General features: G+C 44.6%; 1 protein-coding gene across 7 annotated transcripts; it reads right to left on the bottom strand.

Moving 5' to 3' along the window:
- Positions 1 to 7: 7 nt before the first annotated feature.
- On the bottom strand, positions 8 to 27,142 carry KEL (Kell metallo-endopeptidase (Kell blood group)). 7 transcript variants are annotated; one of them, XM_083481431.1, is made up of 19 exons: positions 25,944 to 27,142; positions 25,510 to 25,656; positions 23,007 to 23,139; positions 22,404 to 22,607; positions 20,987 to 21,111; positions 19,981 to 20,127; positions 19,146 to 19,211; positions 16,355 to 16,543; positions 14,246 to 14,391; positions 13,760 to 13,889; positions 13,095 to 13,205; positions 10,383 to 10,481; positions 9,325 to 9,402; positions 7,716 to 7,819; positions 6,360 to 6,470; positions 5,957 to 6,024; positions 4,228 to 4,394; positions 2,445 to 2,537; positions 8 to 1,415 (listed from the first exon to the last, which is right to left on the bottom strand). In XM_083481431.1, the coding sequence occupies exons 2-19, from the start codon at positions 25,525 to 25,527 to the stop codon at positions 1,239 to 1,241; spliced, it is 2,166 nt and encodes a 721-aa protein (XP_083337557.1). In that variant the 5' UTR covers positions 25,528 to 25,656; positions 25,944 to 27,142; the 3' UTR covers positions 8 to 1,238. The 7 variants fall into 7 exon arrangements, with proteins under 7 accessions (XP_083337557.1, XP_083337563.1, XP_083337561.1 ...); XM_083481437.1 differs by having other exon boundaries at positions 16,355 to 16,522; XM_083481435.1 differs by having other exon boundaries at positions 20,987 to 21,108.

Raw genomic sequence — 27,142 nt, 5'->3', positions numbered from 1 at the left:
AACAATGTACATTCATCTAGGTTCAAGTCAAACATCACACCAAACCTTAACTTTTCATGGTTTTGGTGCGATGTCTAAATTGACAGATGATAATTTATTAACAGTCAGCAAACCAGAGTTAGAAACCATGGTTTGAAGTGGGTTTGGAAACCATGGTGTTCCCTAACTATAGTTTAGCACAGTCTAAATTCACAAAACCATAGCTATCACCATTTTTTGGTCACTACACCATGGAGGTGGAGGAAGACATATGAAGCTGAGGGGACAAAAGCAAATAAGCAACTTTAAACTATGGCTTGCCTTTGGGGATTTAGAAGATCAAACCATGGCAGGCCTAGTTCTCAATGAAGTGGTCAACTTGTGTGTTCAGTGTACAACTTCAGACTTCGATGATGGAATACTCTTTAATATAGAATAATCCCGGAATTTATGAAACTAGCATGTAAAGGAGAAGGCAAGATGGAACTCTGTTCTGGTTTTCTATATGGAAATAATTTTTTGTATGGAGAATAAACAGTCACATGAACCCTTGCTCGCATTCTGAAGTAGTACAGACACAGATTTACCACCTTAATGAAAGGGATAGATAGTTTATCACAGCAAAAACAACAAGTTCTGTAGCACCAAGAACTAGGTCATGGTTTGTGTCTAAACTACAGTTAGCACATCCTATGTTTGACATGAAGTGAATCTTAGTGTCTCATTGTTCCATGTGGTTATAGTCAGGACTTTTTTTTAAGCCAGAACTTGGCAGAACTCAGTTCCAGAACCTCGCAGGTGGGCGCCATAGCCATTATAAGAGAACAAAGGAGGCGTTCACGGTTCCGACACTTCTCTTTCTAGAAAAATAGCACGAGTTATACTATTCAGAAAGTCTCTCACTGTTATTTTCATCTTTGATTAGAAAAGAGCCACTAAACACAGTCACCAGAGACTTGTCAACTGATCTTTAGTTCCTCAGTTCCAAATCATCCCTAAGGCGTTTAGGGTATTATTATTTTTTTAAGAAGTAGCAAATTTCTGCAACACAGTATCTTCTCTGTATTCCCTTCCTTCTTGATGGAAGGATGGAATCTTCTTCCACCTTGACCCCTTGGATGGACGTAGTGGAGGAAGAAGGGGCATTGCACATGGAAGGAATGGAGTAAGTGGCTGCTGTGCACATCGCTGACACCACTAAATCTGTCTCCATCTTTTTGCACCAACAGTCCCACATGGTCTTCAGCATCTTCTTCTTTTTACCAGATGTGGCACTTCACAGCTGGATTCACTGGTGATTTACTCGGACAGTGGAAGTGCCTGGAGAAATCTTCGCTGTTGCTTAGGGACCCAAGGACACGGAGTGGCGGGGGGCTGTGGGGATCTCTGTGCAAGAAGCTTTGCAGTCCTTCAGGGCTCTGGTGCCCACACATTGCCTGCAGAGAAGACAGGGGTGTGAATAATTGACCTCTGGTTAACAAGTGAGTCATTTCTCCTCCATGTTTATGTCACATTTCCGCTCAGCTTTCGTTGTGGGATAGAAAGTTTGGGGGCAGCGGAACCACACATATTCTAGAACAAATTGGCTTGTGGAATTTCCATGTAACGTAAAGTAGAACCTTTAGGTCCTGATAGCTGCACAAGTTAAGGTCTTCTTTTACATTACATGGAAAGTCTAGCCTTGAGAGAAGCACCCAAATAATTGTCAACTCTTTGGGGTGGTATTATGGGGCAGTTGTCCGTGTTCGTTTTAGTTTTCTGCTCCACCATGGTCTCTTGTCAAAGAAATAAGTCTTGCAGGTTTTCATCAGGCTTCAAACATTACTCGAAAATATGTTAAGCCAGCTCTGAGCAGCATAACCTACACTGGTGGAAAACACCCATGTATAAATGTTGTTAGGTCCAGTGGCTTGTATGGGTCCAAAGTAGACAAACTTTTTTCTGTCGAGGACCATATTTTTTTCAAGGGTAATCTGTGGGGAGCTTCATGCAAGTGGTGGGAAGAGCGAGAGTTGACAATGGGCAGACAAAAGGTTTTCTGCATTACATTAACTAATCTGGAATAAAGATTACCCTGCTGCAGTTTTCACAATGACTACCTCAGATTAGAATTCCCAATCCCATGCAGATCTACTCAGAAGTAAACCCCACTACATTTGATGCAGTGACTCTCAAATAAGTAAAGAGATGAAAAGCAAGTGAAATTAATCCCTTTCTGACTTTAGTGTGCTGTACTATTTTAAAAAAAATATTTTTATCATATGATATACTGCCTCTTGCTTTAAAAGCCCAGGAGAAATGAAGAGTGACTGCTGTTGCCCTACAAAAAAATAGTTTTGTACTCGCTTCCAAAAAGAATGGAGGCAGTGTGTAAGGATGTGAGAGCTGAGATGGGACTGATGTAGCTAAAAGCCAGCCAGAGCAAAAAACAGAGGAAAAAGAAAAGGTAGCAAAGGGTACATTACATGGGCAAAGCTGATGAAGAAGAGCTGGTGGTGTGAGACCTCAGGCCAAGGTAACTTCACTTCTCTGTGTTTTTCCAACCAGTTCTTATATGCCTGTGGGCAAAAGGGGAGAAAAGAACTCTCGATTACAAATCTCAAAATACATTTCCCTATTTCAAGCATGACTTTCCAACAGCATCCTCTGAATGAGAAACCTCCTTTGCACTAGGACACCCAGGGAACTTCAGTGGTTACTGAGAAATGCACTAAGAAACTCTGCAGTGGTTTGCTCCTGCCTCTTCTTTCCTCGATCCTTCTGGTTGTCGTCTTCCCCTACCTGTTGCAGCAGGAGGGACTTTTGTGGAGGGAACACCTGCCATAAACAGAAAGGCACCGGATCTTCTGAGTTGCACTCTGCTCTTCCCTGGTCTGGCTGGAAGATGCCCAGTGGGAATGGAAGACCTGAGGTCCCAGCATCATTGCAGAGCCCCTTGTTATGACCTCTCATTCCCCAAGGAAGAGAGTGCCCATTGGCAGAGTGAGAAATAGCCCTCTGTTTGCTAAGTCTTACAGGTTTACTGTATTTTTCGCCCCATAGGGCGCACCAGCCCATAGGGAGCACCTAGTTTGGGGGGGAATAAAGAAAAAAAATGTATTTCCCCCCCAGACGCGGGGCTGGGGCAGGGGAAGCCCGAGCTTCCCCCAACCCCAGCCCCCAGAACAGGCTGCTATCCAAAAGCCTAGGGAGCCCGCAGGAAGTCGCGTCGGTCTCCCCAGGTTTGCAGAGAGCTGCCCGAAGCCTGGAGCGCGCTTCTCAGCGCGCCCTGGGCTTCGGGATGCAGGCAGCTCTCCAGAAGCCTTGGGAGACTGGCGCAACTTCGCGCCGGGCTCCCACGGCTTGCAAAGAGCCGTACCGACCCCTCTCGCTCTCCAGGCTTCAGCGAAAGCCTGCATTCACCCCATAGGACGCACACACATTTCCCCTTCATTTTTGGAGGGGAAAAAGTGCATCCTATAGGGCGAAAAATACGGTATTCTCCATTTCTCCTCTGCTCCATCCCTTTTGCACGGTTCTGTTGATTACATCTGCATATAAGCTTGCCCAGTGTAATCAATCTTCGTTTTGTATCATCATCACTGTATGTCTTGTATGACTGTATAGGCAGCAGTTTGACTTCACCCCTGTAGGCATACTCCATTGTCTCTCAAGACAGGCGGATGCCAGCAACAGCAATGTACTGCCTTAGACCACACAGTCTTAAGGCAATTTACACCACGGAACAGAAAAAGATCTAAAAAACAAAGACTAAAAATGACCATGCATAAATTCAAAATTACAAAGAAGTTGGTATTTTACATGGAGTTTTCACTCCAAGAGAGCATTGTACCCAAACCACTGAACACGTGTACTTGGGTGAAATTGTGTTTCCGCATGAAAATCTCCCCCACCCAGTTTTTCTTAAGCTGAAGGGGAAACATCTAGCAGAAATGCTAATGGACAACATCATTGAGAGCAGGCACTAACACTCTTAAGATGGTAAATTATGATCCATGAAAGCATGGAAACACACACAAAAAAAAAAACCTACTCACTGTGGGGTAAACAATTAAGAAAGGTAAGTTCAAATGGATTTAGCAAGAAGCTATAAAAGAAGAAATGAGGCGGACCATAGTGGGGTGATGTGAAGAGGACCACCTACGAGACAGTGGCAACAAGGATACGTGGAGAGGGAAAACAGCATGGTGGCTGCAAGTGAGGACTGAGGAGTACCTGCAAGCTCTGATGATTATCAGATTTTGGTACCTGGTAAGCCATGGCAAGTCCCCCAGTATCAGCTGCATTCTCCAGGAGGGTGAAAGAGCCATTGATGCTGTGGCCCTTCAAGGAGTAGCTCTCGTACTGTTTCACAAGACAGTCTATACGTTGTGCCAGTGTTTTCATATCACAGGCAAGACAGTTCTCGGGTAACACTGTGAACCGAAAGGAAATCCAGGATGGTTAAGTCCCAAGTGGTGATCACCAGCAATGCGTTCCTTGGGAATCGTTCATTAGGCTAGAGTTCACATAATGAGTCCATGATTTCCATTAATTCCTATGGGGAAATTATTAATGCGTACCTGACCATGGAATTTTGCCCTCCAGAAGCCAAAATAAACCAGCAAAGCCCAGAAAAAATGCTCTCTGATTTGTTTGATCGCTCCCCCTCCCTCCGTTCCTCAGTCAACCAGCATGTGGAGTGTGTGCAGCAAACTTTGGGTACTAACTGCTCATGTTTGGATTAAGTGATTTTTTTCATAGTGAATGTTGGTAAAGCAAGACCCACGTGTATAAGCTCTGTACTCTACAGTCCCTAAAAAAAGGGGGGGGCGACTGTATCATCTATGTGGTTACAAACAAGTCAAGGCCAGACTTCGTTTCTCCTTGGGCCTCTACAAATATAGAGTCTACGCAAACCATTTACCATTCAGAGCTCAGTTATTATGACATCATCAAAAATGGAAGATGCCGGGGGGGGAGGATCTCATTCATCCTATTTTTGTTCCTCCATTTAATTGAGGTGGTTGTGAGTACCAAAATAGGGCAGCTTTAAATGCGCCTGAGGATGGGTTAAGGATTGGGACATGAGCTAGATTGCTTCTACCCAGACACCGAGGTCCAGCGCCGAGGGCCTTCTGGCAGTTCCCTCACTGCAAGAAGCCAAGTTACAGGGAACCAGCCAGAGGGCCTTCTCGGTAGTGGCACCCGCCCTGTGGAACGCCCTCCCACCAGGTGTCAAAGAGAGCAACAACTACCAGACTTTTAGAAGACATCTGAAGGCAGCCCTATTTAGGGAAGCTTTTAATGTTTGATGCATTACTGTATTTTAATATTTTGTTGGAAGAGTGGCTGGGGAAGCCCAGCCAGATGGGCGGGGTATAAACAAATTATTATTATTATTATTATTATTATTATTATTATTATTATTATTATTATTGGGTTTCAACTAAAAGGGAGGCAAAGGAGTCAATACAGAACTTGCTGGGTTTTTCAGTAGATTTAAATTCTGTCTTAACTTCAGTTTGCATTTTACACTTTTGGTTAAGAATTGCTACCTGGCTAGCTACCCAATGTACTTAAGCCTCGGCTTCTGCTTCTCCTTTGCAAAGCAGCACTGGGAAGGGGCAACGTGCAATGGCCAGGAGAAAGCTGCTTTCCCCCCTTACCTCTCCTAGTCACATTCCCCACTGCTAGGCTTCCACATTGGTGAAGAAATAAACATGGCTGGAGCAAAGGAGGCTGTGGAAGGGGCAAACAAAACCTGAGGGTGCGTTGCTGGGAGAAGGGTTAAGCACCTCCCTCCTGCCTGTTACTTCTCCAATGAAAATTGCCTCCTTCCAAAGCCACTTTGCAGTTGAGAAATTGGTGCCTTGGGTTTCAGCACACAGAACAGCTGGGCAATAATGAGTTGTTCTGGCACTTAGGGAAGTAAAACCCCACAAGTTCAAATAACTGAAGGTGCAGCAGATTATCTACAATGCCTCCCACTACATACCATAATCGTAGAAGGAGTGCAGCAGTTCGTGTGCCATGAAAAACCCCATGGCTCCAAAGTTCACAGCGCTGAAAAACACACAAGACAAGGGCTTAGTGAAACCTCCATGGCTTGTAATCTACAGGCTCTCTATGTGGGAAGCCTGCAAAACATCAGCAAAGGGATGTAGGCTTTGTTTCCCTCCCCGTGGACTCCGTATTCTAAGTAAGGTTACAGGGTTTTTTCAGATTGTTGAAGATAAGCATGGGAGAGCCATCATTATTTGTGCTCACATTTCTGTCTCTCTAGACTTTCTGATCAAACTGCTTTGGCGGGTTTTTGGCGGTTTTTTACTGCTATTTGCAGCATGGTGCAATGGAAGGGCAACAGTTCTGCGAGCAATTCTGCGCCACTTAGTCCTTACCTGGGAAATTCGGTATGGAAGAAAGGGTTGCGGAACATTCCAGCAGGGAAAACGACAGCGTGTCGCCTCAGTGAATAGTATGAATGAACAGACCACAGGGGAACTTCCCAACTGGAATAGAACATTAAAAAAAGAAAAGAAAGATGGTGAAGGAAGGAATGACTTGGGCTATGATTTTTATTCCATATCTCGTTCCTCCTGATCTACTCAACGGGCCTCACCTTTGTAGTACAGTGGTACCTCGGATTACATACGCTTCAGGTTAAAGACTCCTCTAACCCAGAAATAGTGCTTCAGGTTAAGAACTTTGCTTCAGGATAAGAACAGAAATCGTGCTCCGGCGGAGCGGCGGCAACAGGAGGCCCCATTAGCTAAAGTGGTGCTTCAGGTTAAGAAGAGTTTCAGGTTAAGAATGGACCTCTGAAACGAATTAAGTACTTAACCCGAGGTACCACTATAACACTGTAGTATAGTCATACCTCGGGTTGAATGTGCTTTGGGTTGAGCGCGTTCGAGTTGCGCTCTGCGGCAACCCGGAAGTAACGGAGCGCATTACTTCCAGGTTTCACCGCTCGCGCATGCGCAGGCGCTCAAAATGACATCACGCGAATGCGCAGAAGCACCAAAACGCAACCCACGCATGCACAGATGCACTGCCACATCTTACGTTGCGTTCAGGATGCGAACAAGGCTCCGGAACAGATCCTGTTCGCATTCCGAGGTACCACTGTACTGGTTCCAAAAGAGATGCACTCATTACATTATAGCCAAAACACGAAGGGATGAGTTGCAATTGTGAATGAGCTATCATGGGAGCTTTTATATCACTGGAAATTATCTCATATGCGACAATTTTTCACTGAAGTCCTCTCTCATCTTCCCCTTCCTGCCACCAAGTGTTAAGTCATTAAGTATATCTGATTCAAGGATGTTTCTAAAACGAGCCCTATCTGAATGACTTCACTGCTTTTGGAAGTTCCAAATTATTTGATCTTGCACTACTGAGTTAGCAATCTGCTGGACTTTCTTCAGATCACAGAGCATGAACTATGATTTTGCCGACTACCACACATGTACATTGGTTCAATTACAGTGTAAAGAAGATCTTGATGCTACCACATATATGTGCTAGTGGATTAGTGCAAAGATGCATAATTAATGCTGTAGCAAATTGTGATGTGCCAGTCCTGGAATTAATTTTTGAAACTCTCTATATTAAAACAAGACACGTAGAATGGGAGTGAATCCACAAAACAGAGAAAGGACTGAATGGAGCAAAGTCACTTCTCCTTGTTATGAATCACTGTCTGTCTTGCATTCACATAATCTCTCCTTCATTGTACAAGAAGAACATACTTATCCTGTAGATGGGGATTGATGAGTCTCAGGGAGAATCTCTTCCTCAGAGACTTCAGGCAGGCAACTACATTATGGAAGAAGTGATCTTCATAAATCTCCAGCTGAAAGAAAAATCAAGCAATAGGATTAGAAGGGGAGACGGAACAAAATTTATTGGCACTCTTAATATACAGACAAAATGTAAAAGTCAGGTGCATTAAAAACGCACTAAAAGTTTATTGAATATATTGTAGACGAGTCATTTTAAAATACGGCAAAATATAAAACTATGGAACGCAATAATAAAATATAATAGTGACTGAAAGACAGGCGGAAGAAGGACAAAACAATCTGATGTGGATTAATAGCACCCCGAGGGCACAATCCCAAACCCTGGTGGGAGCTTACATAGTGGATGAAAACTCTGGTTTGCAGCTCTTGCTGCAGGCTGGTGCAATGAAGAGTCTTGGATTGGGCCCATTTCCACAACTTGCGGGCAGCTGGGCTGACTTTGCATTCAGCAGATCCTTGACTAGCCCACCCCCCTCAACACTCCATTTTCAGAGTATATGCTAGTGGGAATATCACCTGCAGTAGCTTCAGTCAAATACAGTGGTACCTCGGGTTACATACGCTTCAGGTTACAGACTCCGCTAACCCAGAAATAGTGCTTCAGGTTAAGAACTTTGCTTCAGGATAAGAACAGAAATCGTGCTCCGGTGGCGCAGCGGCAGCGGGAGGCCCCATTAGCTAAAGTGGTGCTTCAGGTTAAGAACAGTTTCAGGTTAAGAACGGACCTCCGGAACGAATTAAGTACTTAACCCGAGATACCACTGTAGTTTAGATGGGCAGAGTCAGGTGTTCCATGGTAGTAGACACACACACACACACACACACACACCCCACTGCCTTGTCCAACTCCCACCCTGCACAGCAAACTGCAAGTTTGGATTGCTTTGTAAACTGACAAACATGTTTCACTCACAAGGCAAATATTAATAAGCAGATTAGCTGCTCCACTGTGGAACCTGAGTACGCAGTCTATCAGGCAGGCTTGTCTGAATATGGTTTCATGTTCGTCTGATTTAAGCAAATACTGCGAGAAAATCCTCCAAATCACCAGACTGTTAAGATCTAAGCAAAAAACATGCTCTAGTTGAAGTTTCCAAAAATCCACTGTAAATTCCTGGAGTATCCAGCCACACATGAACAAAATATGCCTACTCCCTGTTTTTCTTGCGCTGGATGATTTGAAACTTTAACTAGAGGATCTCTCGCCATTAGCAGTAGCAGCAGCAACAACAACATGGCTTCTTTCTTTCCCCCTAATTGTGTTGGCAGTCTGGCCACCATTTTGCACCCCCCTCCCAGTGCCCCAGAGCTAGCATCCTACTGTGTATATGTGGGTGGGAAGGTATGGCAGACGCCGTAAAAAATGGTTGAGGAGTATTTGAGGAAAATGTCAAACTCATCTCTCTTGGGGAGGAGCCACAGGCTGGATTCAAATGTCACTGGAGAAGCATGAAACAGAGTTCCAGGGCAGTGAAACTGAAACCTTTCTGTACCACGGGAACCATCTTTCAGGAGGCAATACCGTGGAACTGCAAGCAATGTTTGATCCACTCACCTCTTGATACTCATTGTCAACTTCATCTGTTTGGAGGATGCTCTCTGGGTAGCCAATCTCCACCTGGAGGCTATAAATCTAAAAATACAAGAAAATTATCAAGAGGACTGATGTTGTTTTGCTTTGAACATCCAGTGGCACCTTTTAAATTATATACATGAATGTCGGGCTTGGGGAATTCTCTCCCTCCCCGGGTGGAAGCAAGAAGCAGGGAGGAAACAAAGATAGTCCTTCCTAATGAGTTTATTCAGTCATCACAGTGGGAGACAAAGAAATCCAGTCATTCCCCATTAACGAACGCCGCATTCTGCACTCTTAACGAATGCTGTGTTCTGGGAGAAGGGGGCATCAGTTATGCTTTCCAGTGACGTGTCAGCTGGCTGCTCTGCCTTCCCCTTCTCCTAACACCTCATAACCCTGCTGTTCCATTGTGACTGAGATGTGATCTTCCTCAGAGCCCTACTGTAATTTGATACTGCTTTCCCCTTCTCTGGAAGCTACAAGAGAAGGGGAGGGCGATCTCCACCATTCCTCCTCCTCTTCAGTCCAGTCCCTGACAATGAATGTGGAATGTAAACAAATTCGTCCTCCTGAGATTTAGATATGTGACTATTACTCAAGGCCTGGTCCAGAATACACCTCCCATATCCCTTCACTAAGGTGGATAATGCAAGCTCAGAGGTACGCAGACCTCTGTCAAGGACTGTGGGGCTTGAACCAAAGACCTTAAGAGTCCGTTGCTGGAACTTAGGCTGGTGAGCAATCTAGGGCTATGTAGCTTCAAGCTCAGATATTGAAGAAAAGGAAGTATGTAATATCAGTCCCTGTGACTAGTAGACATCTAGTGAAGACTAGTATAAATACTAGGAGCCTGGTCAGCTCTTGACTTGTCAGTAAATTAACCCTTCTGCCTGCTACATTCATGGATCCATCTGTGGCCCAACCACTGATCTCAAGGACTTTGAGCTGGAGAACACGGTTGTTCTCCAGATTTGGATTCTCATGAAGCCACATACCCACACCTTAGTCCTGATAGCTATCCAGGCACACATACATACTTTCTCCTTGGCCTCTTGGCGGGCCTGACTTCCCATCCACTCCACTTGATCCAGATGGCTGTGGATGGCATCTCGGATCTCAGAGAACATCTGCTCAGCCTGGCCAGAGAAAGTACGGAAATCACACGATTAAGGAAACACAACAGTTGCGTTTAGACATAATGCTACACCATAGTTTAGTGTTACATGAAACAAACTGTTACAATATGAGAGCAATGCAGCTGCAAACAGCCAGCTTGAAAACATCACATGATGGGGCTGTCTGCGGGAAACAGTGTTACAGTCAGTTCACAGGGCAATTCACCGGAATTTGCTCAGAGTGTAATATGAGACCTTCCTCTTGCGTATGTACAGGAAGTCTCTGTCTCTTGCTGGAAGGAGTCTGAAGTGATCGGACATGTTTTATGTAGTGCTGCAAAGTCAGAAATAAAGCGATGTAAATAGATATCTGGTTATCTCCTTTCCCTGCTGGGAAGCAAGGAGGGAGGGGGTGTGCATTTTCCCACGCTGGGAGATGTCGCCTATTGAGACCTATCCTGGGCTTGCGGGGATTGCAGCCAGGGAGGTCACTGGTAAGCAAGCCGGGAGCCTGGGAGAGGAGCCAGTCTCTCCCGAAGAAGGCTTGTTTTCCAACACAAACATCAGGTTCACGAGCTTCCCATGCAGCTGCGAGGAAAGGACTGGAAGATTTTGCTTCAGTTTTCATGTAACTGCTATTTGTTTTATATATTCCGTAAACTGCCCAGAGTGGCTGGGGAAACCAAGCCAAATGGGTGGGGTATAAATAATAAAAATATTATAATTATAACTATAATGATTTACAGACCTGGACAATTTGTGGTTAATCTTTGGGGGGGGAGAGCTAACTTTAAATCATATTCAATTAACTTTTATTCAGAGCAGACCCAGGGAAATAAATGAACATGACTAACTTAGGGCTCTTAATTCCAATAGGTCTACTCTAAGTAAAACTAAGTTGACTAGCGCCAAACATTTCTGATCCTGTCTTGTTTCCCTAAGCCATAGTTAACATTAACATCAGTTCAGGGTTCATACATAACAAAAAATGGTGGTTAGTCAAAATGGAAGCAAAAGCTTGATGTTGGACAGGAAGAGGAAATGGGGAGCCATAATTCTGAGGCTCCCCATTGCACATAACCCTAAACTATGGTTCGGCCAAAGGCATTGCTATAGAAATGATGTGTCACTGACATTATTATTATTAATTTAATTTCTATGCTGTTTTATATTTTTTTTGGGGGGGGGCAATCTCAAAGCAGTCTACAACCTAAATTAAAATATCAAAACAATCCAGAACAAAGCATTACTGAAGAAAGTCAGATATAAAGTATACATTTAAAGACAATTAACATCCATTCAAACATAATTAACAGGAAACTAAAATATCCTAAACATTTGTTAAAAACCACGACAGAGGAGGTCAGTTGTAGAATGCACATTTAGCAAAAAATCTTAAACCTTTCAAAAGAAAGCATTACTGAGTGAAGTCAAATACAAAAGGAACATTTGAAACAGCATAACTAGCAAAAGAATAAAATGTTCTCATAAGCATAGAACCTATCTACTGCTGTAGGGGAATGAACCCTGTTTTACTGAGCTCGTTAACCTGCCTCATCAATTCAATATCATTCAACATCATACTGTACTATATCAGCCCACATGGCCTGGCCTACCATACAATGTTAAAACCTTCCAGAGCCACCAACAATGGCAGACACCACTGTGCACTTCCCTTTGTCCTCATAAAGGTAGCACAGCTGACTCACATCAGGATAACGTTGCTGTGGACAGATATTTTATCTAGACATAGACTTCCTGCATCAGTTCTACAGGAACCACCAGAACAAGCAATAAGAGATGCATGGAGGGATTTGCGAGTGGGCAGAGAAAACCAGGCAGGTTTTCAAAGCCCAGGTGAAACAGCCAGGAGATGGAGAGATTGTAGAAGCTCAGCTAGAAATAAAGAATAGATATGAAGCAGAGGGGAAAGGAGAAGGAAATGCTGTAAAAACAAGACTGGGAGATGTAGATGCTTGGGAGCAGAGTAATCAAGGTGACCCTGGTTGGCATAGAGTTGGCATAGAGTTATTGTTGTTGTTGTTGTTGTTTAGTCGTGTCCGACTCTTCATGACCCCATGGACCAGAGCACGCCAGGCACTCCTGTCTTCCACTGCCTCCCGCAGTTTGGTCAAACTCATGCTGGTAGTTTTGAGAACACTGTCCAACCATCTCGTCCTCTGTCGTCCCCTTCTCCTTATGCCCTACATCTTTCCCAACATCAGGGTCTTTTCCAGGGAGTCTTCTCTTCTCATGAGGTGGCCAAAGTATTGGAGCCTCAGCTTCAGGATCTGTCCTTCCAGTGAGCACTCAGGGCTGATTTCCTTCAGAATGGAGAGGTTTGATCTTCTTGCAGTCCATGGGACTCTCAAGAGTCTCCTCCAGCACCATAATTCAAAAGCATCAATTCTTCGGCGATCAGCCTTCTTTATGGTCCAGCTTTCACTTCCATACATCACTACTGGGTAGTGGATGTGAATTCCTTACTCTCCAGCGGTGTTCCCCCTGCCAGAATGTGTTCTCCCCAGACCAGTAAGAGTCAAGAGCAGCCATTGCACTTAGGTAGGATATTAGTCGAGAAGGGCAGCAGGATAAAGGAAAGCGAATCTAGGTCTGGCATTGTTGAATACCTACGAGATCCTTGGCCTTCTGGGGGAAAATCTCCTGCACAACCATCTTCCCAAGTATAGGGCCAAAGAACATGCTGGTCTCATGTAGGCATTTTCTCCAACGCTCAGCTCTTACCTAAAATGGAAAGAAAGAAAGAAAGAAAGAAAGAAAGAAAGAAAGAAAGAAAGAAAGAAAGAAAGATGAACACATGGCACAATCCACAGGGAAGCTCTCCTGAATAAGTCCAAAGATTAATAAGAGCTACGCAAGAGTCTGCTGCAGCTGTCCATGCGCCCTACAACGCTGACATTAAAATATCTAGCTTGGGAAAATGAGAGCAAATGCTGAACTAAAAGTGCCCCCCCTTGTATGTATGTGTGCGCACACACACACACACACACACACAGTCCAAGCAGTTTTCCCCTTGCCCTGCCCCTTTCTGAGCAAAAACATGCTCCTTAGTGCTAACTGGAGCAAACATCTATTTGGGGAAACCGAAATTGCTGTTTGCTCCAACTGAGCACTAAAGAGCAGTTTTCCCTGGGGGAAAGCAGTGGGGCAACAGGAAGTGTGGCTAAGCCTTTCGTCCCTTCCTTGAGCGCCAATGCCCTCTAATGCCCAAGTGGAAGTTTCTAAGCGGAACTTCCAGCTCACTGTTAAAATGTGGGAGATAAGGGAACTAAGCTCACCGTTTCTGAGTTTGTTGCCCTACTATTCAACTTGTCTGTCAGTTCCTGATGAGCTTCCTCGAATTGTCTGTCCAGAGCTGGGGACAGATTCCTAACCAGATAGAGTATCATGTAGATCTGTAGTACATCCCTGCAAAAAATTAAAATAAAATAGAACGTGAGCGGTTCACTTCATCACAGGTGCATTTCAAATGTGCAAGAATAAGAAGGCACAGGTATGAGCAGAGCTTTTTTCAGGCAGTGCTCACAGGAGCTCAGCTCCAGCACCTCTCAGGTGGGCGCCATTGCCATTCTAAGAGAACAAGGGAGAAGTTTGTGGTGAGCTCCAGTACCTCTTTTTCCAAAAAAATAGAATTGGTTATGAGGTTTACAGAACCCTAAGAGAATGGGTTTTAAGTTATCCAATAGTACTTCTGGCCCTAACTATTCCCTTACCAAAAAAAATCACTGCACACCACTGTGTAGCCCCACACACCAGCTCCTCACCTTTTGTGCCGCCATTCTCCAATTAGTTGCGACATCCCTTTCAAATATTCCATGTCATGCACAGCAACTGGTTGATACATGTTCAGCTGCACTGGGTAGAAAGCAGCCTGGAGGCACAACAGCCAATCAATGGCAGGAGCCTTTTCCTTAAAAGAGTTTCAAACAGAATTAAATGATTTTACAGGGGAAAATAATTACAAAATGCCCAGTAAGCATTGCTTAGTAATGGTTGTTGAAGTGAAAGGTTCATACTGTGGATGAATGAATGAAGAACATACCATGCACTGGAATGGGCAATTAGATCCTATGCCCGTGTTCATGTGAAAGTTCAATAGTGCATACTTCCTTGTAGGGGCAAATGGGAGAGGTAAACGGAAATCTACTCAGAGGAGACCCATGAAGTGCATGGACATGACGAACTTAGGCCCATTAATGGGTCTACTCTACTGTAAGTAGAATTTAGTTGGATGAAACCCATAAAATAGAAAGCACCCACCCAACCCTCGCAACCAGAACATGAAAATCTTATTGGGAAGTGTCTCAGTAAGATGCTGTAGGTCTATAACTTATGCCAGGGTTAGCCTCCAAGGATTGCGCCTAAAGCCAAAATCACATATAGTCAAAACCCACTGGGTTCAATGGCAGGCAGGATTGCCAAAGTCATTTTTTTCCAGAACCCTGCCCACTTCCCTCCCACCCCCATATTTATATTTATATTTATATTTACATTTACATTTATTTTTTATATTTATATTATACTGTATGCATAAAGCTGAATGCACACAAGTTAAATGCACGTAAGTCGCAGGCTTACTGTATAATGAGTGCAAAACCAAAAGAAACTTGCTGAAGCAGACCAAAGATCCTTCTACAGTGGTACCTCTGGTTACATACTTAATTCGTTCTGGAGGTCCATTCTTAACCTGAAACTGTTCTTAACCTGAAGCACCACTTTAGCTAATGGGGCCTCCCGCTGCTGCCGCGCCACCGGAGCACGATTTCTGTTCTCATCCTGAAGCAAAGTTCTTAACCCGAGGTACTATTTCTGGGTTAGCGGAGTCTGTAACCTGAAGCGTCTGTAACCCAAGGTACTACTGTAATCTAGAAGTGGCCGGCTAGATGCTTCTGGGGATCCCACAAGCGAGGCATGAAGGCAGTAGTACTCCTCCACTGACTATATGCCTCTTAACTCCAGTTTTTCAAATGAAAGCTACCTCTGAGTCCTCCTTTTCCCAGACCCATGCTTCTTCTCTTTCTCCTTCCATGGCAACCAGACACCCTTCTACTTAGCCTGCCTCTCTATGATATAAAGAAGACTCAACTGATCAGTGCCAGACATTTCAAAAACCTCCTAGTGCATTATAATATAGATTACTCATGAACAACAAAAAATGGAACCATTTCAGGGGGGGAAAGACCAGTATGTCCTGTAAGGGCAGCCTTCATCAGATCTCCATGATGGATGGGAGCGATTCAACAACACACTGTGCTGAATGTGCCATCAGCACCAGAAATTCAGCTTGCCAGATTACATGATGCCCTTTCTCCCCACATACTGGGGTTCTCCGGACACACACACAGCAAACCAGTTTGGGGGGCACTGGGATACATGAAGAGAAACTCGCATTGTGCAACCAAACATTCTTGTGCAGGGTACAGTATCTGTTGATGGGACTTGTTAGGTGAATACCACCTGACATATTTGTTATTCTCCACTAAAAGGTAAAAGGTAAAGGACAGTTAAGTCCAGTCAAAGGAGACTATGGGGTGCGGTGCTCATCTCACATTCCAGCCAAGGGAGCCAGCGTTTGTCCACAGACAGCTTTCTGGGTTATGTGGCCAGCATGACTAAACCACTTCTGGCACAACGGGACACCGTGACGGAAACCAGAGTGCACGGAAATGCTGTTTACCTTCCCGATGCAGTGGTACCTATTTGTCTACTTGCATTGGTGTGCTTTCGATCTGCTAGGTTGGCAGGAGCTGGGACAGAGCAACAGGAGCTCACCCCGTTGCGGGGATTCGAACTGCCGACCTTCTGATCGGCAAGCCAAGAGGCTCGGTGGTTTAGACCACAGCGCCATGTATGGCTGCAGGATGTATATATACCTGCAGCTCCTTGATGGTAGTGGAGTAAAATAGCATCCGTTTTTCCTTTCGCATCTTCAAGGGCGTAACTGCCTTCTGGAGGTTGGAGATAAAGGAGAATGCCAAGGCGATGTAAGTGGTGGTAACGTCTGTACGCCCTCCCATCAGGTGTCCTAGCTTTGTGAGGTACTGGAAGTACAAACGCAGAACCTGTAAACGAAACCTTGCTGTCAAACAGAATCTCCATCTCTGAGACATTTGATCCACAAGACCAAAGTATAAAACTCTTCAGATACCTCCTACCCCTTTACTATCCACCCTTACTATGCACTATCCTTGAACCCAACCCATACTTAAGATTAAAGGGAAAGGGTAAAGGGACCCCTGACCATTAGGTCCAGTCGTGACCGACTCTGGGGTTGTGGCGCTCATCTCGATTTATTGGCCAAGGGAGCCGGCGTACAGCTTCCGGGTAATGTGGCCAGCATGACTAAGCCGCTTCTGGCAAACCAGAGCAGCGCACGGAAACGCCGTTTACCTTCCTGCCGGAGTGGTACCTATTTATCTACTTGCACTTTGACGTGCTTAGGAACTGCCAGGTTGGCAGGAGCAGGGACCGAGCAATGGGAGCTCACCCCGTCACGGGGATTTGAACCGCCGACCTTCCGATCGGCAAGTCCTAGGCTCTGTAGTTTAACCCACAGCGCCACCCGCGTCCCTTATACTTAAGATTAAGCACTCTTAAATATAATGTAGGTTTCTCTGGCCAAGATTATTTGAATCAATGCAGACATTGGAAGGTGACACATGCCTTTTAGTTACACCATGTTTGGATTACTGTAATGTGCTCTATGTGGGGCTGCCCTTAAAAAGTGCTCAGAAACTTCAACCAGTGCAAAGAGCTGCAGTCGGATTGTTGGCCAGGGCTGGTTATAGGGAGCATACGACTCCCTTGTGAGAACAGCTTCACTGGCTACCCGTCTGTTTCCAGGTGCAATTCAAAGGGAAGGTTGTGACCTATAAAGTCCTACACAGTTTAGTTCCAAGCTATCTGAAAGACCGTATTCCTTCATACGAAGCTACCCAGGTTTTGAGATCTTCAGGGGAGGCCGCTCTCTTGATCCCGCAACCTTCCCAGACATGCTTGGGGGGGTCACAAAAGAGGGAACATAGCTGCTCCCAGAATTTGGAACTCCCTCCCTAGAGAAGCTAGACAGGCGAAGAGACTTCCGTGTTCCACCAGACTTTTGTGAATTGACTGGATTTAATTCCAGGGTGAGTGCTGTACTGTTTTTAATTCTCATTATTGGTATGTTTTAAGCAGATTTTATATATGTGTATAGTTTAAATTCTGCCAGTGTTTAATTGCATTTTAACGATGGACTTTTCTATCTTGTTTATATCTGTAAATTGCCTTGAGTCCCATCAGGGTAAAAATAAATAGATAATAATATAGCATATGTAGCCTGGGGTCTGAAACCAAGTTCCTGGCGGTGGGACCCCAGCATCTTATCTTCTGTGCCACAAGGTCAACCTGTTAAATGACGAGCAGCTAGCCTGCCACCTCCTGCTCTTCCAGCACTGCCACAGCTGATGGCCAGAAGATGGCACTGAAGATACAAGTTCCATCAGGTGACACCCCCAAGCCAATCCAGTTCTATTTGGCCCTGTAAAGGCCAAACTGACTCTGGCCTGATTTCCCCTATGTGCCGCTTTTTGAATTTCTATTTATCTCCAGACTAGCAGCCCTGGCACACAGGCATGGGCATAGCCAAGGGGGGCAGGGAGGGGCAGCTGCCCCCCTAAATCAATAATAATAATAATAATATTGGGTGGCTCCCAACAAAATATTAAAAACATCATAAAACATCAAACATTAAAAACTTCCCTAAGTTTCCCTAAGAATTCCCTAAGAATCTGCGACCAGAAAGAAGAGGAGTTTCAAGAGGACTGGAGGAAATTCAAGGACTATTTGAATAAATATTGTAATATAAAAAATTAGAAATTACTTGAAAGAAACAAAAATAGGCCTAGGATTAAATTAAGTCATAATTAAATAAACGGGATTTAGAATGTTAAGAAAAGTGAATAAGATGGACTATAATTGGAAATTGTTTTAGTTTAATAATGATATTGGAAAGCTGTTACTTTTAATTACAAGGAAACTCAGAAGGGAGGGATTTGAGGAAGTCAACCAAGATGGTTAAAAGGTTGGATTTGTGAAGAATTAAGTTTGTTGTTATTGTTTATCTGTTTATTGTTCCCCCTTCCCCCCCTTTCTTCTTTTTCTGTTATTGTGTATCATCTCGCTTTGTGGTTAGTGTTATCACGGTGTAAAATCTAATAAAATTTATTAAACAAAAACAAAAAAAAAACTTCCCTAAACAGGGCTGCCTTCAGATGTCTTCTAAAAGTTTTGTGCTCATTATTTCCTTGACATCTGGTGGGAGGGTGTTCCACAGGGCGGGTGCCACTACCAAGAAGGCCCTCTGCCTGGTTCCCTGTAACCTCACCTCTCGCAGTGAGGGAACTACCAGAAGGCCCTCGGAGCTGGACCTCGGTGTCTGGGCTGAACGATGGGGGTGGAGGCACTCCTCCTGAGGTTCTGCCCCCCATAACAAAAGGCCTGTCCCCCCCAAAAAAAATCCTGGCTATGTCCATGTCCAGAGGATATGTTTGCGCATGCAAATACACTTCCTCGATTCTCAGCAGTTCCATAACTTTCCAAACAATGGTTTCTCATACAACACCAATGAAGGCTGGCTGTGGAAATATTCCACCAGTGACCCAACTGTCATGTAGGACTTTTTACCTGGGAATAAGTCCCTTTTTTCTTGAACTGTGTTTCTGGAGGCAGCTCAAACTCTGGATGGTCAATCTGAGATAGGAAGACATGGACGGAATAAATATGAGTTATAGGTGGGGTAACAAAAGAAACCAATAGCCAGAAGATTGTGGGGGTTTAATGATGCCAATACGGGACGGGAATACGGTGAATATTGAACTCTATGGAAATCCCTCCAATGGAAACAGCAGGGCCCGCAGCAAATGTCCACCATGTCAGCGCACGCTGTTTTTAATTGCATTTGCACAGGTGGCCATTTGATATGCATGCACATTGCACACATGTATAGAGTGGGATCTGCCCCAGTGCTCCCTTATCAACTCAAGTCCAAATTGTACCAGAACTTGTACTTTCTCAGCGCTCTGTATGCTTGGCTGTGTATTGGACAGCACCAAAAGGTAGACAGTTCTAGACCTGCTCATTGGTTTCTGATTCGCAGTTGTTTAAAGGCTGAACAAGGCTGATGAAATGAAGGCAGCTAACCAGGCGTAGAGTGTTGGGTGAAAGGCTTGTGGGCTTAGTTCGACTTGGGTACTAAAAACAAAGAGCTAGACTCTGAATATGACCTGTCAGTGGTGCCTTGTTCTTTAATTCTAGCTCTGTATCTTTTGCACTTGGCTCAGTTTGTGGATTCTCTAAAACACAAAACAGATTCAGAACTCTGCCCACCCACAGCATGTACTGACTGGTAGCAGCTCTACGGGATTTCGGGCAGCAGACTTTCTTAAAATGCTCCCCTGTATGACTGTACTTCTCATGATCCAACTCTGACAACTAACTTTTGCCTGCTGGTGTTCCCTACCTGGATAATATTGGTGCTTGGATCAGAGGCATTGGGTCCCACATAGGCTTTGAAGAAAGGGAACGTATTGTATTTTCCCATGAGTATCTGAAGAGTCTGGTTAAAATCTGTCTCCTTCCAGGTTCCTGTGATATTCCAGCCACCAATCTGTGCAAAGACAAAATGAGAGAGTTGGGTTTTGTTTTTCACAATTTCGAATAAATTCCACCTGAGTGATGTATGAGGAATCAATGTTTGATTGATGTGAATGTTCTGATCACTTTATCAGTTACAGAAAAAGAGAGGAAGATTTGTGATTACTATAGCACCATTAATATGCATGGCACTTTGCAGATTAGCAAAAACCCAAACTTGAGAAATCCTTTCCCAAAGGTCTTGCAATCTAAATTTCAGTAGTGGGAGGCGCCGAAGGAGGGGAAGAGATGAAGGTAACAAGGACAAATGAGAGCAAAAGCCAAAAGGTGCATTAGCCTCAACTTGAGATATAACAGGAAATAAGGGTAGAAAGATAGGATAGGGCACATTGTAAGGAATGCTGGTGTTTTATGGATACATGCCAAAAACGAATACAGTGGTACCTCGGGTTACAAACAGTTTGGGTTACAAACACTTCAGGTTACAAACTTTGCTAACCTGGAAGTAGTACCTTGGGTTGAGAACTTTGCACCAAGATGAGAACGGAAATCGTGAGCCAGCAGCATGGCGGCAGCAGGAGGCCCCATTAGTGAAAGCATGCCTCAGGTTAAGAACGGTTTCGGGTTAACAACAGACCCCCGGAATGAATTAAGTTCGTAACCCGAGGTACCACTGTATTGATACAACCTACCAAACAATCACCAGCTCATTAGGGACGTGAGATGCAGGTTGAATATGAGTTGAGCTTTTCCAACTTACTTGTTGTTTTATTCTACTGCTGGTAGGAAGAGGATGGGCCTAGATATATTCAAGGACGTATCTGTGCAAGGGGGGGGGGGGTAATATGTGCACTTCTGTGTGCAGTCATCACCTTATCTATGAGCTCCTCCAAAGGCTGAGCACCTCGAGCTTCAATCTGTTCTGTATTCATGCAAGAGGTGTAAAACTGTACAGCTTTCTCCTTTGCTGAGCTGTTAAAGCCCAGGTGTGGCTCTTCTGAGGAAGAGAAGGCAGGTAACATACAAAAAACGGTTGGAAGTTAATAAGCAGAGCAAATTAACATGGAGATGGCAGAAGATAAAATGCGCAGTGAAACAGCAATGCTGGCAGCTTGATCAAGAGGCAGAACCAATGCCGCTCTTAGTTATCCTGCTTCTTGGCCAGTCTTTCTTTTGCCTCTGTCTATATAGTATACAAAGGGACGTGGGTGGCGCTGTGGGTTAAACCACAGAGCCTAGGACTTGCCGATCAGAAGGTCAGCGGTTCGAATCCCCGTGATGGGGTGAGCTCCTGTTGTTCTGTCCTGTTGTTCCGTGCACTGCTCTGGTTCGCCAGAAGCGGCTTAGTCATGCTGGCCACATGACCCGGAAGCTGTACGCCGGCTCCCTCAGCCAGTAAAGCGAGATGAGCGCCGCCACCCCAGAGTCGGTCATGACTGGACCTAATGGTCAGGGGTCCCTTTACCTTTATATAGTATACATAGCCAAGATGGGCTGCATACTACACTGGCAAGAAGGCAATAGGAAGGTATGGGGACGTGTCATTGCTAGTTCTGAAGTCTAGACCCTGATGGGGAATTTTGCCAGTTGTGGCTTCTATTGTCACTGTAGTTTTGTGACCTGACGGTGCTAAAAGGGCAACAAGAAGCAGAACACAGTGGGTGCTAATGATGGGGCTGAATTTCAAATGTAGCGTAGAACTAATTAGCTATTTCTTATGAGCTATAAGAATTCTAGCCATTTACTTAGAATAGTGCAATCAACGTGGCCAACACTTTGCACAGTTCCATGATTAAAAAAGGACAAGTCCCTAAACTGCAAAACATGCAATATAACTTTTGACAGTGAAGAAGACATCAGGGGGAGGGAAGGGGGCAAGAGGAATCAAAATAAGCAGGAATTAAAAGGAATGGATATATGGGCATGTATAGTCACATGTGCTTAGGCTCAGTATATATTAAAAACAACCCCCCTTCCCCTTAAAGTACATTTTGGTTCAGCACATCGAAACAGCAGGAAAATGTTACCTAGTGGTGGCATTACCACATCAAAAGTTAACATCTGAAATGGTTCTGCGCAAGGTATGGTTCTATTAATGATGGATGGATGCACCAGTTGGATGAACCTTCTTATGATGGCACAGGGTGAACATTATTAGTGCTAGTGGTGCATATGTGTTCTTGTGATGGATGATGTCTTGACACGTCTTATTGGAATAGGTTCCTCACCCCCCACCACAATAGTAAAGGATTCCGAACACAGCAGCCACCATCTGTCTCTTCTCCTTACCTAAGAGCCGCCTCATGATCAGCTGGTTTTCTTCCAAGAGCACATCAAAGACATTCACCAACGGCATGTTTAGCCCCCGCGTATGGTTAGCTTCCCAGTTGCCACAAGTGTAGCTGTAGAAATCGTCACAGGGATCAATGGTGTTGTTGTGGGAATTCAGCAACCTCAGCAGGAACGCAAGGCATGTTGTAGTGTTGCATGTTTCTGGAGAAATGTAGAGACAACGTTTAGCAGAGAATAGGCAACGGCTGTAGGGAGGACAAGGGAAGTGTGCAAAATCGATGTTTTGCTCAGGCTTGTGCTGACTTGTCAAAATAGTACTAAACCAGCGTTGAGGAACTATGCAGTTACACTCCAATTTCCATCAGCCCCAGCCAGCAGGGCCAATGGTCAGGTGTGATGGGTATTGTAGTCCAACAACTTCTGGATGGCCCCAGCTTCCCCAACACTGCGCTAAAACCATGGTTTAGCATTACATGTGGACACAGCACGTGGTCCCAGCCACTGGCTGCCTACATTTCAAAGGGAGCGAACAAGTGATAAGGGGAAATCCCTCATATGGACAAGAAAAGGGTAAGTCAGAGGGAAGGAGTATTCTAGTACCTAGGTTACGTGTAACAGCAGTGAAGATAATGACTAGCAGGAGGCCAAGGAAAGCGATGAACAGCAGAGCACAAAGGAACATGATTTTGGCTTTCTGATGTCTTTTCACAACCTCTCCTGAGTCCTCATATGCCTGAAATTACAAGAAAAAAAGTATGTGAAAACAGAGCCATCACTTCTTCTCACTTAGGGGATGCGGTTGTGCTCTTCTCTTCACATCACATAGAATGTATTCATGAAAATGCTTACATGAATGCTTACAGTGTTTGGAACATCTCTTTTTAGAACAATATGTTGTTGTTGTTGTTGTTGTTATCATCATCATCATCATCATCATCACCTCTGCTTCATTCAAACTTCTGCTCTTGTTTTAAACAATCACTTTCCCCCTCTTAAGGTCTTTTCTTCACATTCCCATGCAATAGTTTGTTGTTGTGCAAACTGCATTGATTTTTCCTCCCCAACCCCTCCTTGACTTCATGCAAATCCAGAATTGTGATAAGGCACTACAAACCCTGTACGGGTGGGAGGGGGGTGTGCACAGTGACATTCTTACATTTTTATTATTTAAGGAAGAAAAGTCCAAATTCATGTAAAAATTATGTTTCCCGTATGTGACCCATTCTGTACCTTCACTCATTCAGAGAAATAAATAGCTCCGGAATATCAGCAATGCCCAAGTGCACTGCAGACAGCCCCAACACAGATCTGAATGATTTCAAGACTTCCAGAACTTACCTTGGGTTGCAACTTGTAGTTTTTTCATACTTGCCCTGCAACATTTCCAAAGAAGAAAATATGGATACCCTTATGGATCTCTAAAACCCCATTCTCATACCCAAGGATCGCTGCCTGAACTCTCTCTCTCTCCCGCAATTGTGCGTTTTGGAATTTCCATCTTTTATTCTGAAAGTTGCATTTTAAAATGCAAAGACATTTAATGCAATATTTAATATCCAATACAATCCACCGTGGATCATCTGGCAATACCATATAAAAAGCAACAATATTTACTGTCCAGATAAGACCCTACTTTGTAGGGTGCGAGGCAGGACACTGGAATTTTGTAACCATGTATGTGTGCATGTGTGAGAACATGTACAGAGTCAAGATGCATCTCTCCCACCACTCAAATATCTAACATCAAGGAACCTGGGAAAGCAGGCTCAACCTGAAAAACTCAAGTGCATGTGTGTGCCTGCTAACAAAATTGTTAAAAGGTATTTCTGGCATCTTCCCAAACGGAAAAAGAGTTATAGCCTTCTACAAGAGACTGGTACCAGAAAACAAGATAAACAGGGACAGTTGGAGTGTATCTTTGACATAAATCAAATCTTTGGAAAACTAGGACTAAAGAAACTTAATAGACTACAGCAGTACCTCGGGTTAAGTACTTAATTCGTTCCGGAGGTCCGTTCTTAACCTGAAACTGTTCTTAACCTGAAGCACCACTTTAGCTAATGGGGCCTCCCACTGCTGCCGCGCCGCCGGAACACGATTTCTGTTCTCATCCTGAAGCTAAGTTCTTAACCCAAGGTAATATTTCTGGGTTAGCAGAGTCTGTAACCTGAAGCATCTGTAACCTGAAGTGTATGTAACCTGAGGTACCACTGTACTCTATAATGACTGCGCAGGTGCACCAGAAAAAATGGCAACTTTTAAAAAAAGTAAAGAAAACATTGCATTCATATATCTCTTGGAGCAAAACTATTATAAGAATAAAAGGTAAAGGTAAAGGGACCCCTGACCAATAGGCCCGGTCGTGGCCGACTCGGGTTGCTGCGCTCATCTCGCTTTATTGGCCGAGGGAGCCGGCGTACAGCTTCCGGGTCATGTGGCCAGCATGACTAAACCGCTTCTGGCGAACCAGAGCACCACACAGAAACGCCGTTTACCTTCCTGCTGGAGTGGTACCTATTTATCTACTTGCACTTTGCCGTGCTTTCGAACTGCTAGGTTAGCAGGAGCAGGGACCGAGCAACGGGAGCTCACCCCGTCGTGGGGATTCAAACCGCTGACCTTCTGATCGGCAAGTCCTAAGCTCTGTGGTTTAACCCACAGCGCCACCCGCATCCCATATTCTAAGAATACCCATTGCTTAATTTCTAAAAAGAGAGGCCTCTGGCCTAGTATGGCTGTAGATGACCCAGGGGGGTGGAACGGTATTCTGTACATGCTCAAATGCACTACCATCTTAATCATTAATTAATCTGTCCTAAAAAGGTGGGCCTGGCATTGAAAACTCACAAAATTCATTATCGACATGTGGATCGGGATGCTGAAAACAAATGCTGTTTTGAAATTTCAAATTCTGCATTCCACAACTCGCAACGTAAAATCTTAATGTCAGAAGTCTAGGAAAAGCCGTTGTCACCCCTGACCCAAGTTATTTTGGAGCACGTAGACATGTACCAGCTGGGAAGATACGCAAACAGAAGAGGAAATGCAATTGGGTAAAAATAATAAAAGCACAGAAAGAGAGGAAAGCTGGCTTTTGTACTACCTGCTGTGGAGTCCTCATGATTTCACTGCAGAGTCTTTAGCGAAATGTGTGCTCCTGAAGATTTCTTCCTTCCTTCCACCTTCCCCTCAAGGGCTTGCAAAGAATATCATTCCAGATCAGAGACAAAGCCTTCCTTTCCTTCCCTAGCTGGAGGCACAGAGGAGGAGGAGAGGCAGAGAGGGTTGGTCAAAATAACATCTTTCAAGAAAGCAGAACTTGGAAGCTTCTTCCAACCCTCCCCTTATGACACCCTTTCCTCCTAGAACATACAGCAGGTCATAGCCACTTTTTCCCCCTGCCCACCATTTCCTTCCTCTTCCTGCAGTATAACTCCATTGTCTCAGGATGGATTCAATACTGCATGGAGCCTTTGCCTGCCCCTCTCCTTCCCGTGCACAATTATCTTGTGGGTCACAAACATTTGACGTTCATACCTTGGCAGCCCGTGGCTCACGCTATCCTTCTGCTGCCTCTTGAGTCCTGCCCATCTTGCAGCAGCTTCATGCGCCTGCTTTGGTCTGATATACGGGCTGCTGCACGCTGCTTGTTTCAACCTGCTACAACGGGGCCCTCAGGCCTCTTTTAATAATCAAAGTAGGAATAAATGGGAGGTGCGAATTCCATTGATCCTTCTTTTTCTCCTCCACTCCCCCTAGAAGCAGGGGTAATAAGCTAAATGCAATCACCCAGACCTTCCAAGTGTCCCGGTTTTCCAGGGACAGTTCCGGATTTACAGAAGCCGCCCTGGTTTCTGATTTGATCCCAGAATGTCCCACTTTTCCTTAGGATGTCCCTATTTTCATTGAAGAAATGAGGGTATGGAGTCATGGGCCTAGCCAGGGGGGGCAGGGAGGGGCAGCTAAATCTATAAAAATCAATAAAAATACATAGCAAACTGTTCTGCTCTCCTAACAAAAATCCTGGCTCATGTATGGAGTTATGCAATCCCAGAGCCAAGGAGATAAAATAGCTATTTAACCTTTAGAAGACATCCAAAGGCAGACCTTTAACATTTAACATTTTATTATGTTTTTATATATGTTGGAAGACGCCCAGAGTGGCTGGGACAACCCAGTTAGATAGGCGGGGAATAAAGACAATGATGATGATTGAATTTGTTGTTGTTGTTGTTTAGTCATTTAGTCGTGTCCGACTCTTCGTGACCCCTGGACCAGAGCATGCCAGGCACTCCTGTCTTCCACTGCCTCCCGCAGTTTGGTCAAACTCATGCTGGTAGCTTCAAGAACACTGTCCAACCATCTCGTCCTCTGTTGTCCCCTTCTCCTTGTGCCCTCCATCTTTCCCACCATCAGGGTCTTTTCCAGGGAGTCTTCTCTTCTCATGAGGTGGCCAAAGTATTGGAGTCTCAGCTTCAGGATCTGTCCTTCCAGTGAGCACTCAGGGCTGATTTCCTTCAGAATGGAGAGGTTTGATCTTCTTGCAGTCCATGGGACTCTCAAGAGTCTCCTCCAGCACCATAGGATGAATAGGATGTCCCTATTTCCATCGGAGAAATGTTCAAGGGTATGCATACTTTCCAAAAACAATATTAAATACAGCATTTGGGTAGCCTCTCTCTGTACACTGGTACCTCGGGTTACAGACGCTTCAGGTTACAGACGCTTCAGGTTAC

This window comes from Podarcis liolepis (assembly GCF_965112155.1).
Source record: "Podarcis liolepis genome assembly, chromosome: 17".
Lineage (NCBI taxonomy): Eukaryota > Metazoa > Chordata > Lepidosauria > Squamata > Lacertidae > Podarcis > Podarcis liolepis.
This window is presented reverse-complemented; position numbering and strand designations above follow the sequence as displayed.

What these genes read in the sequence shown, in the direction of transcription:
- KEL (XM_083481431.1), bottom strand. An exon ending in AATCCCCATCTACAGGATAA is followed by an intron (nt 6,471 to 7,715) that starts GTATGTTCTTCT and finishes GTTCTATTCCAG; the next exon opens with TTGGGAAGTTCCCCTGTGGT. An exon ending in TCTTCATCAGCTTTGCCCAT is followed by an intron (nt 1,416 to 2,444) that starts GTAATGTACCCT and finishes TCTTCTCTGCAG; the next exon opens with GCAATGTGTGGGCACCAGAG.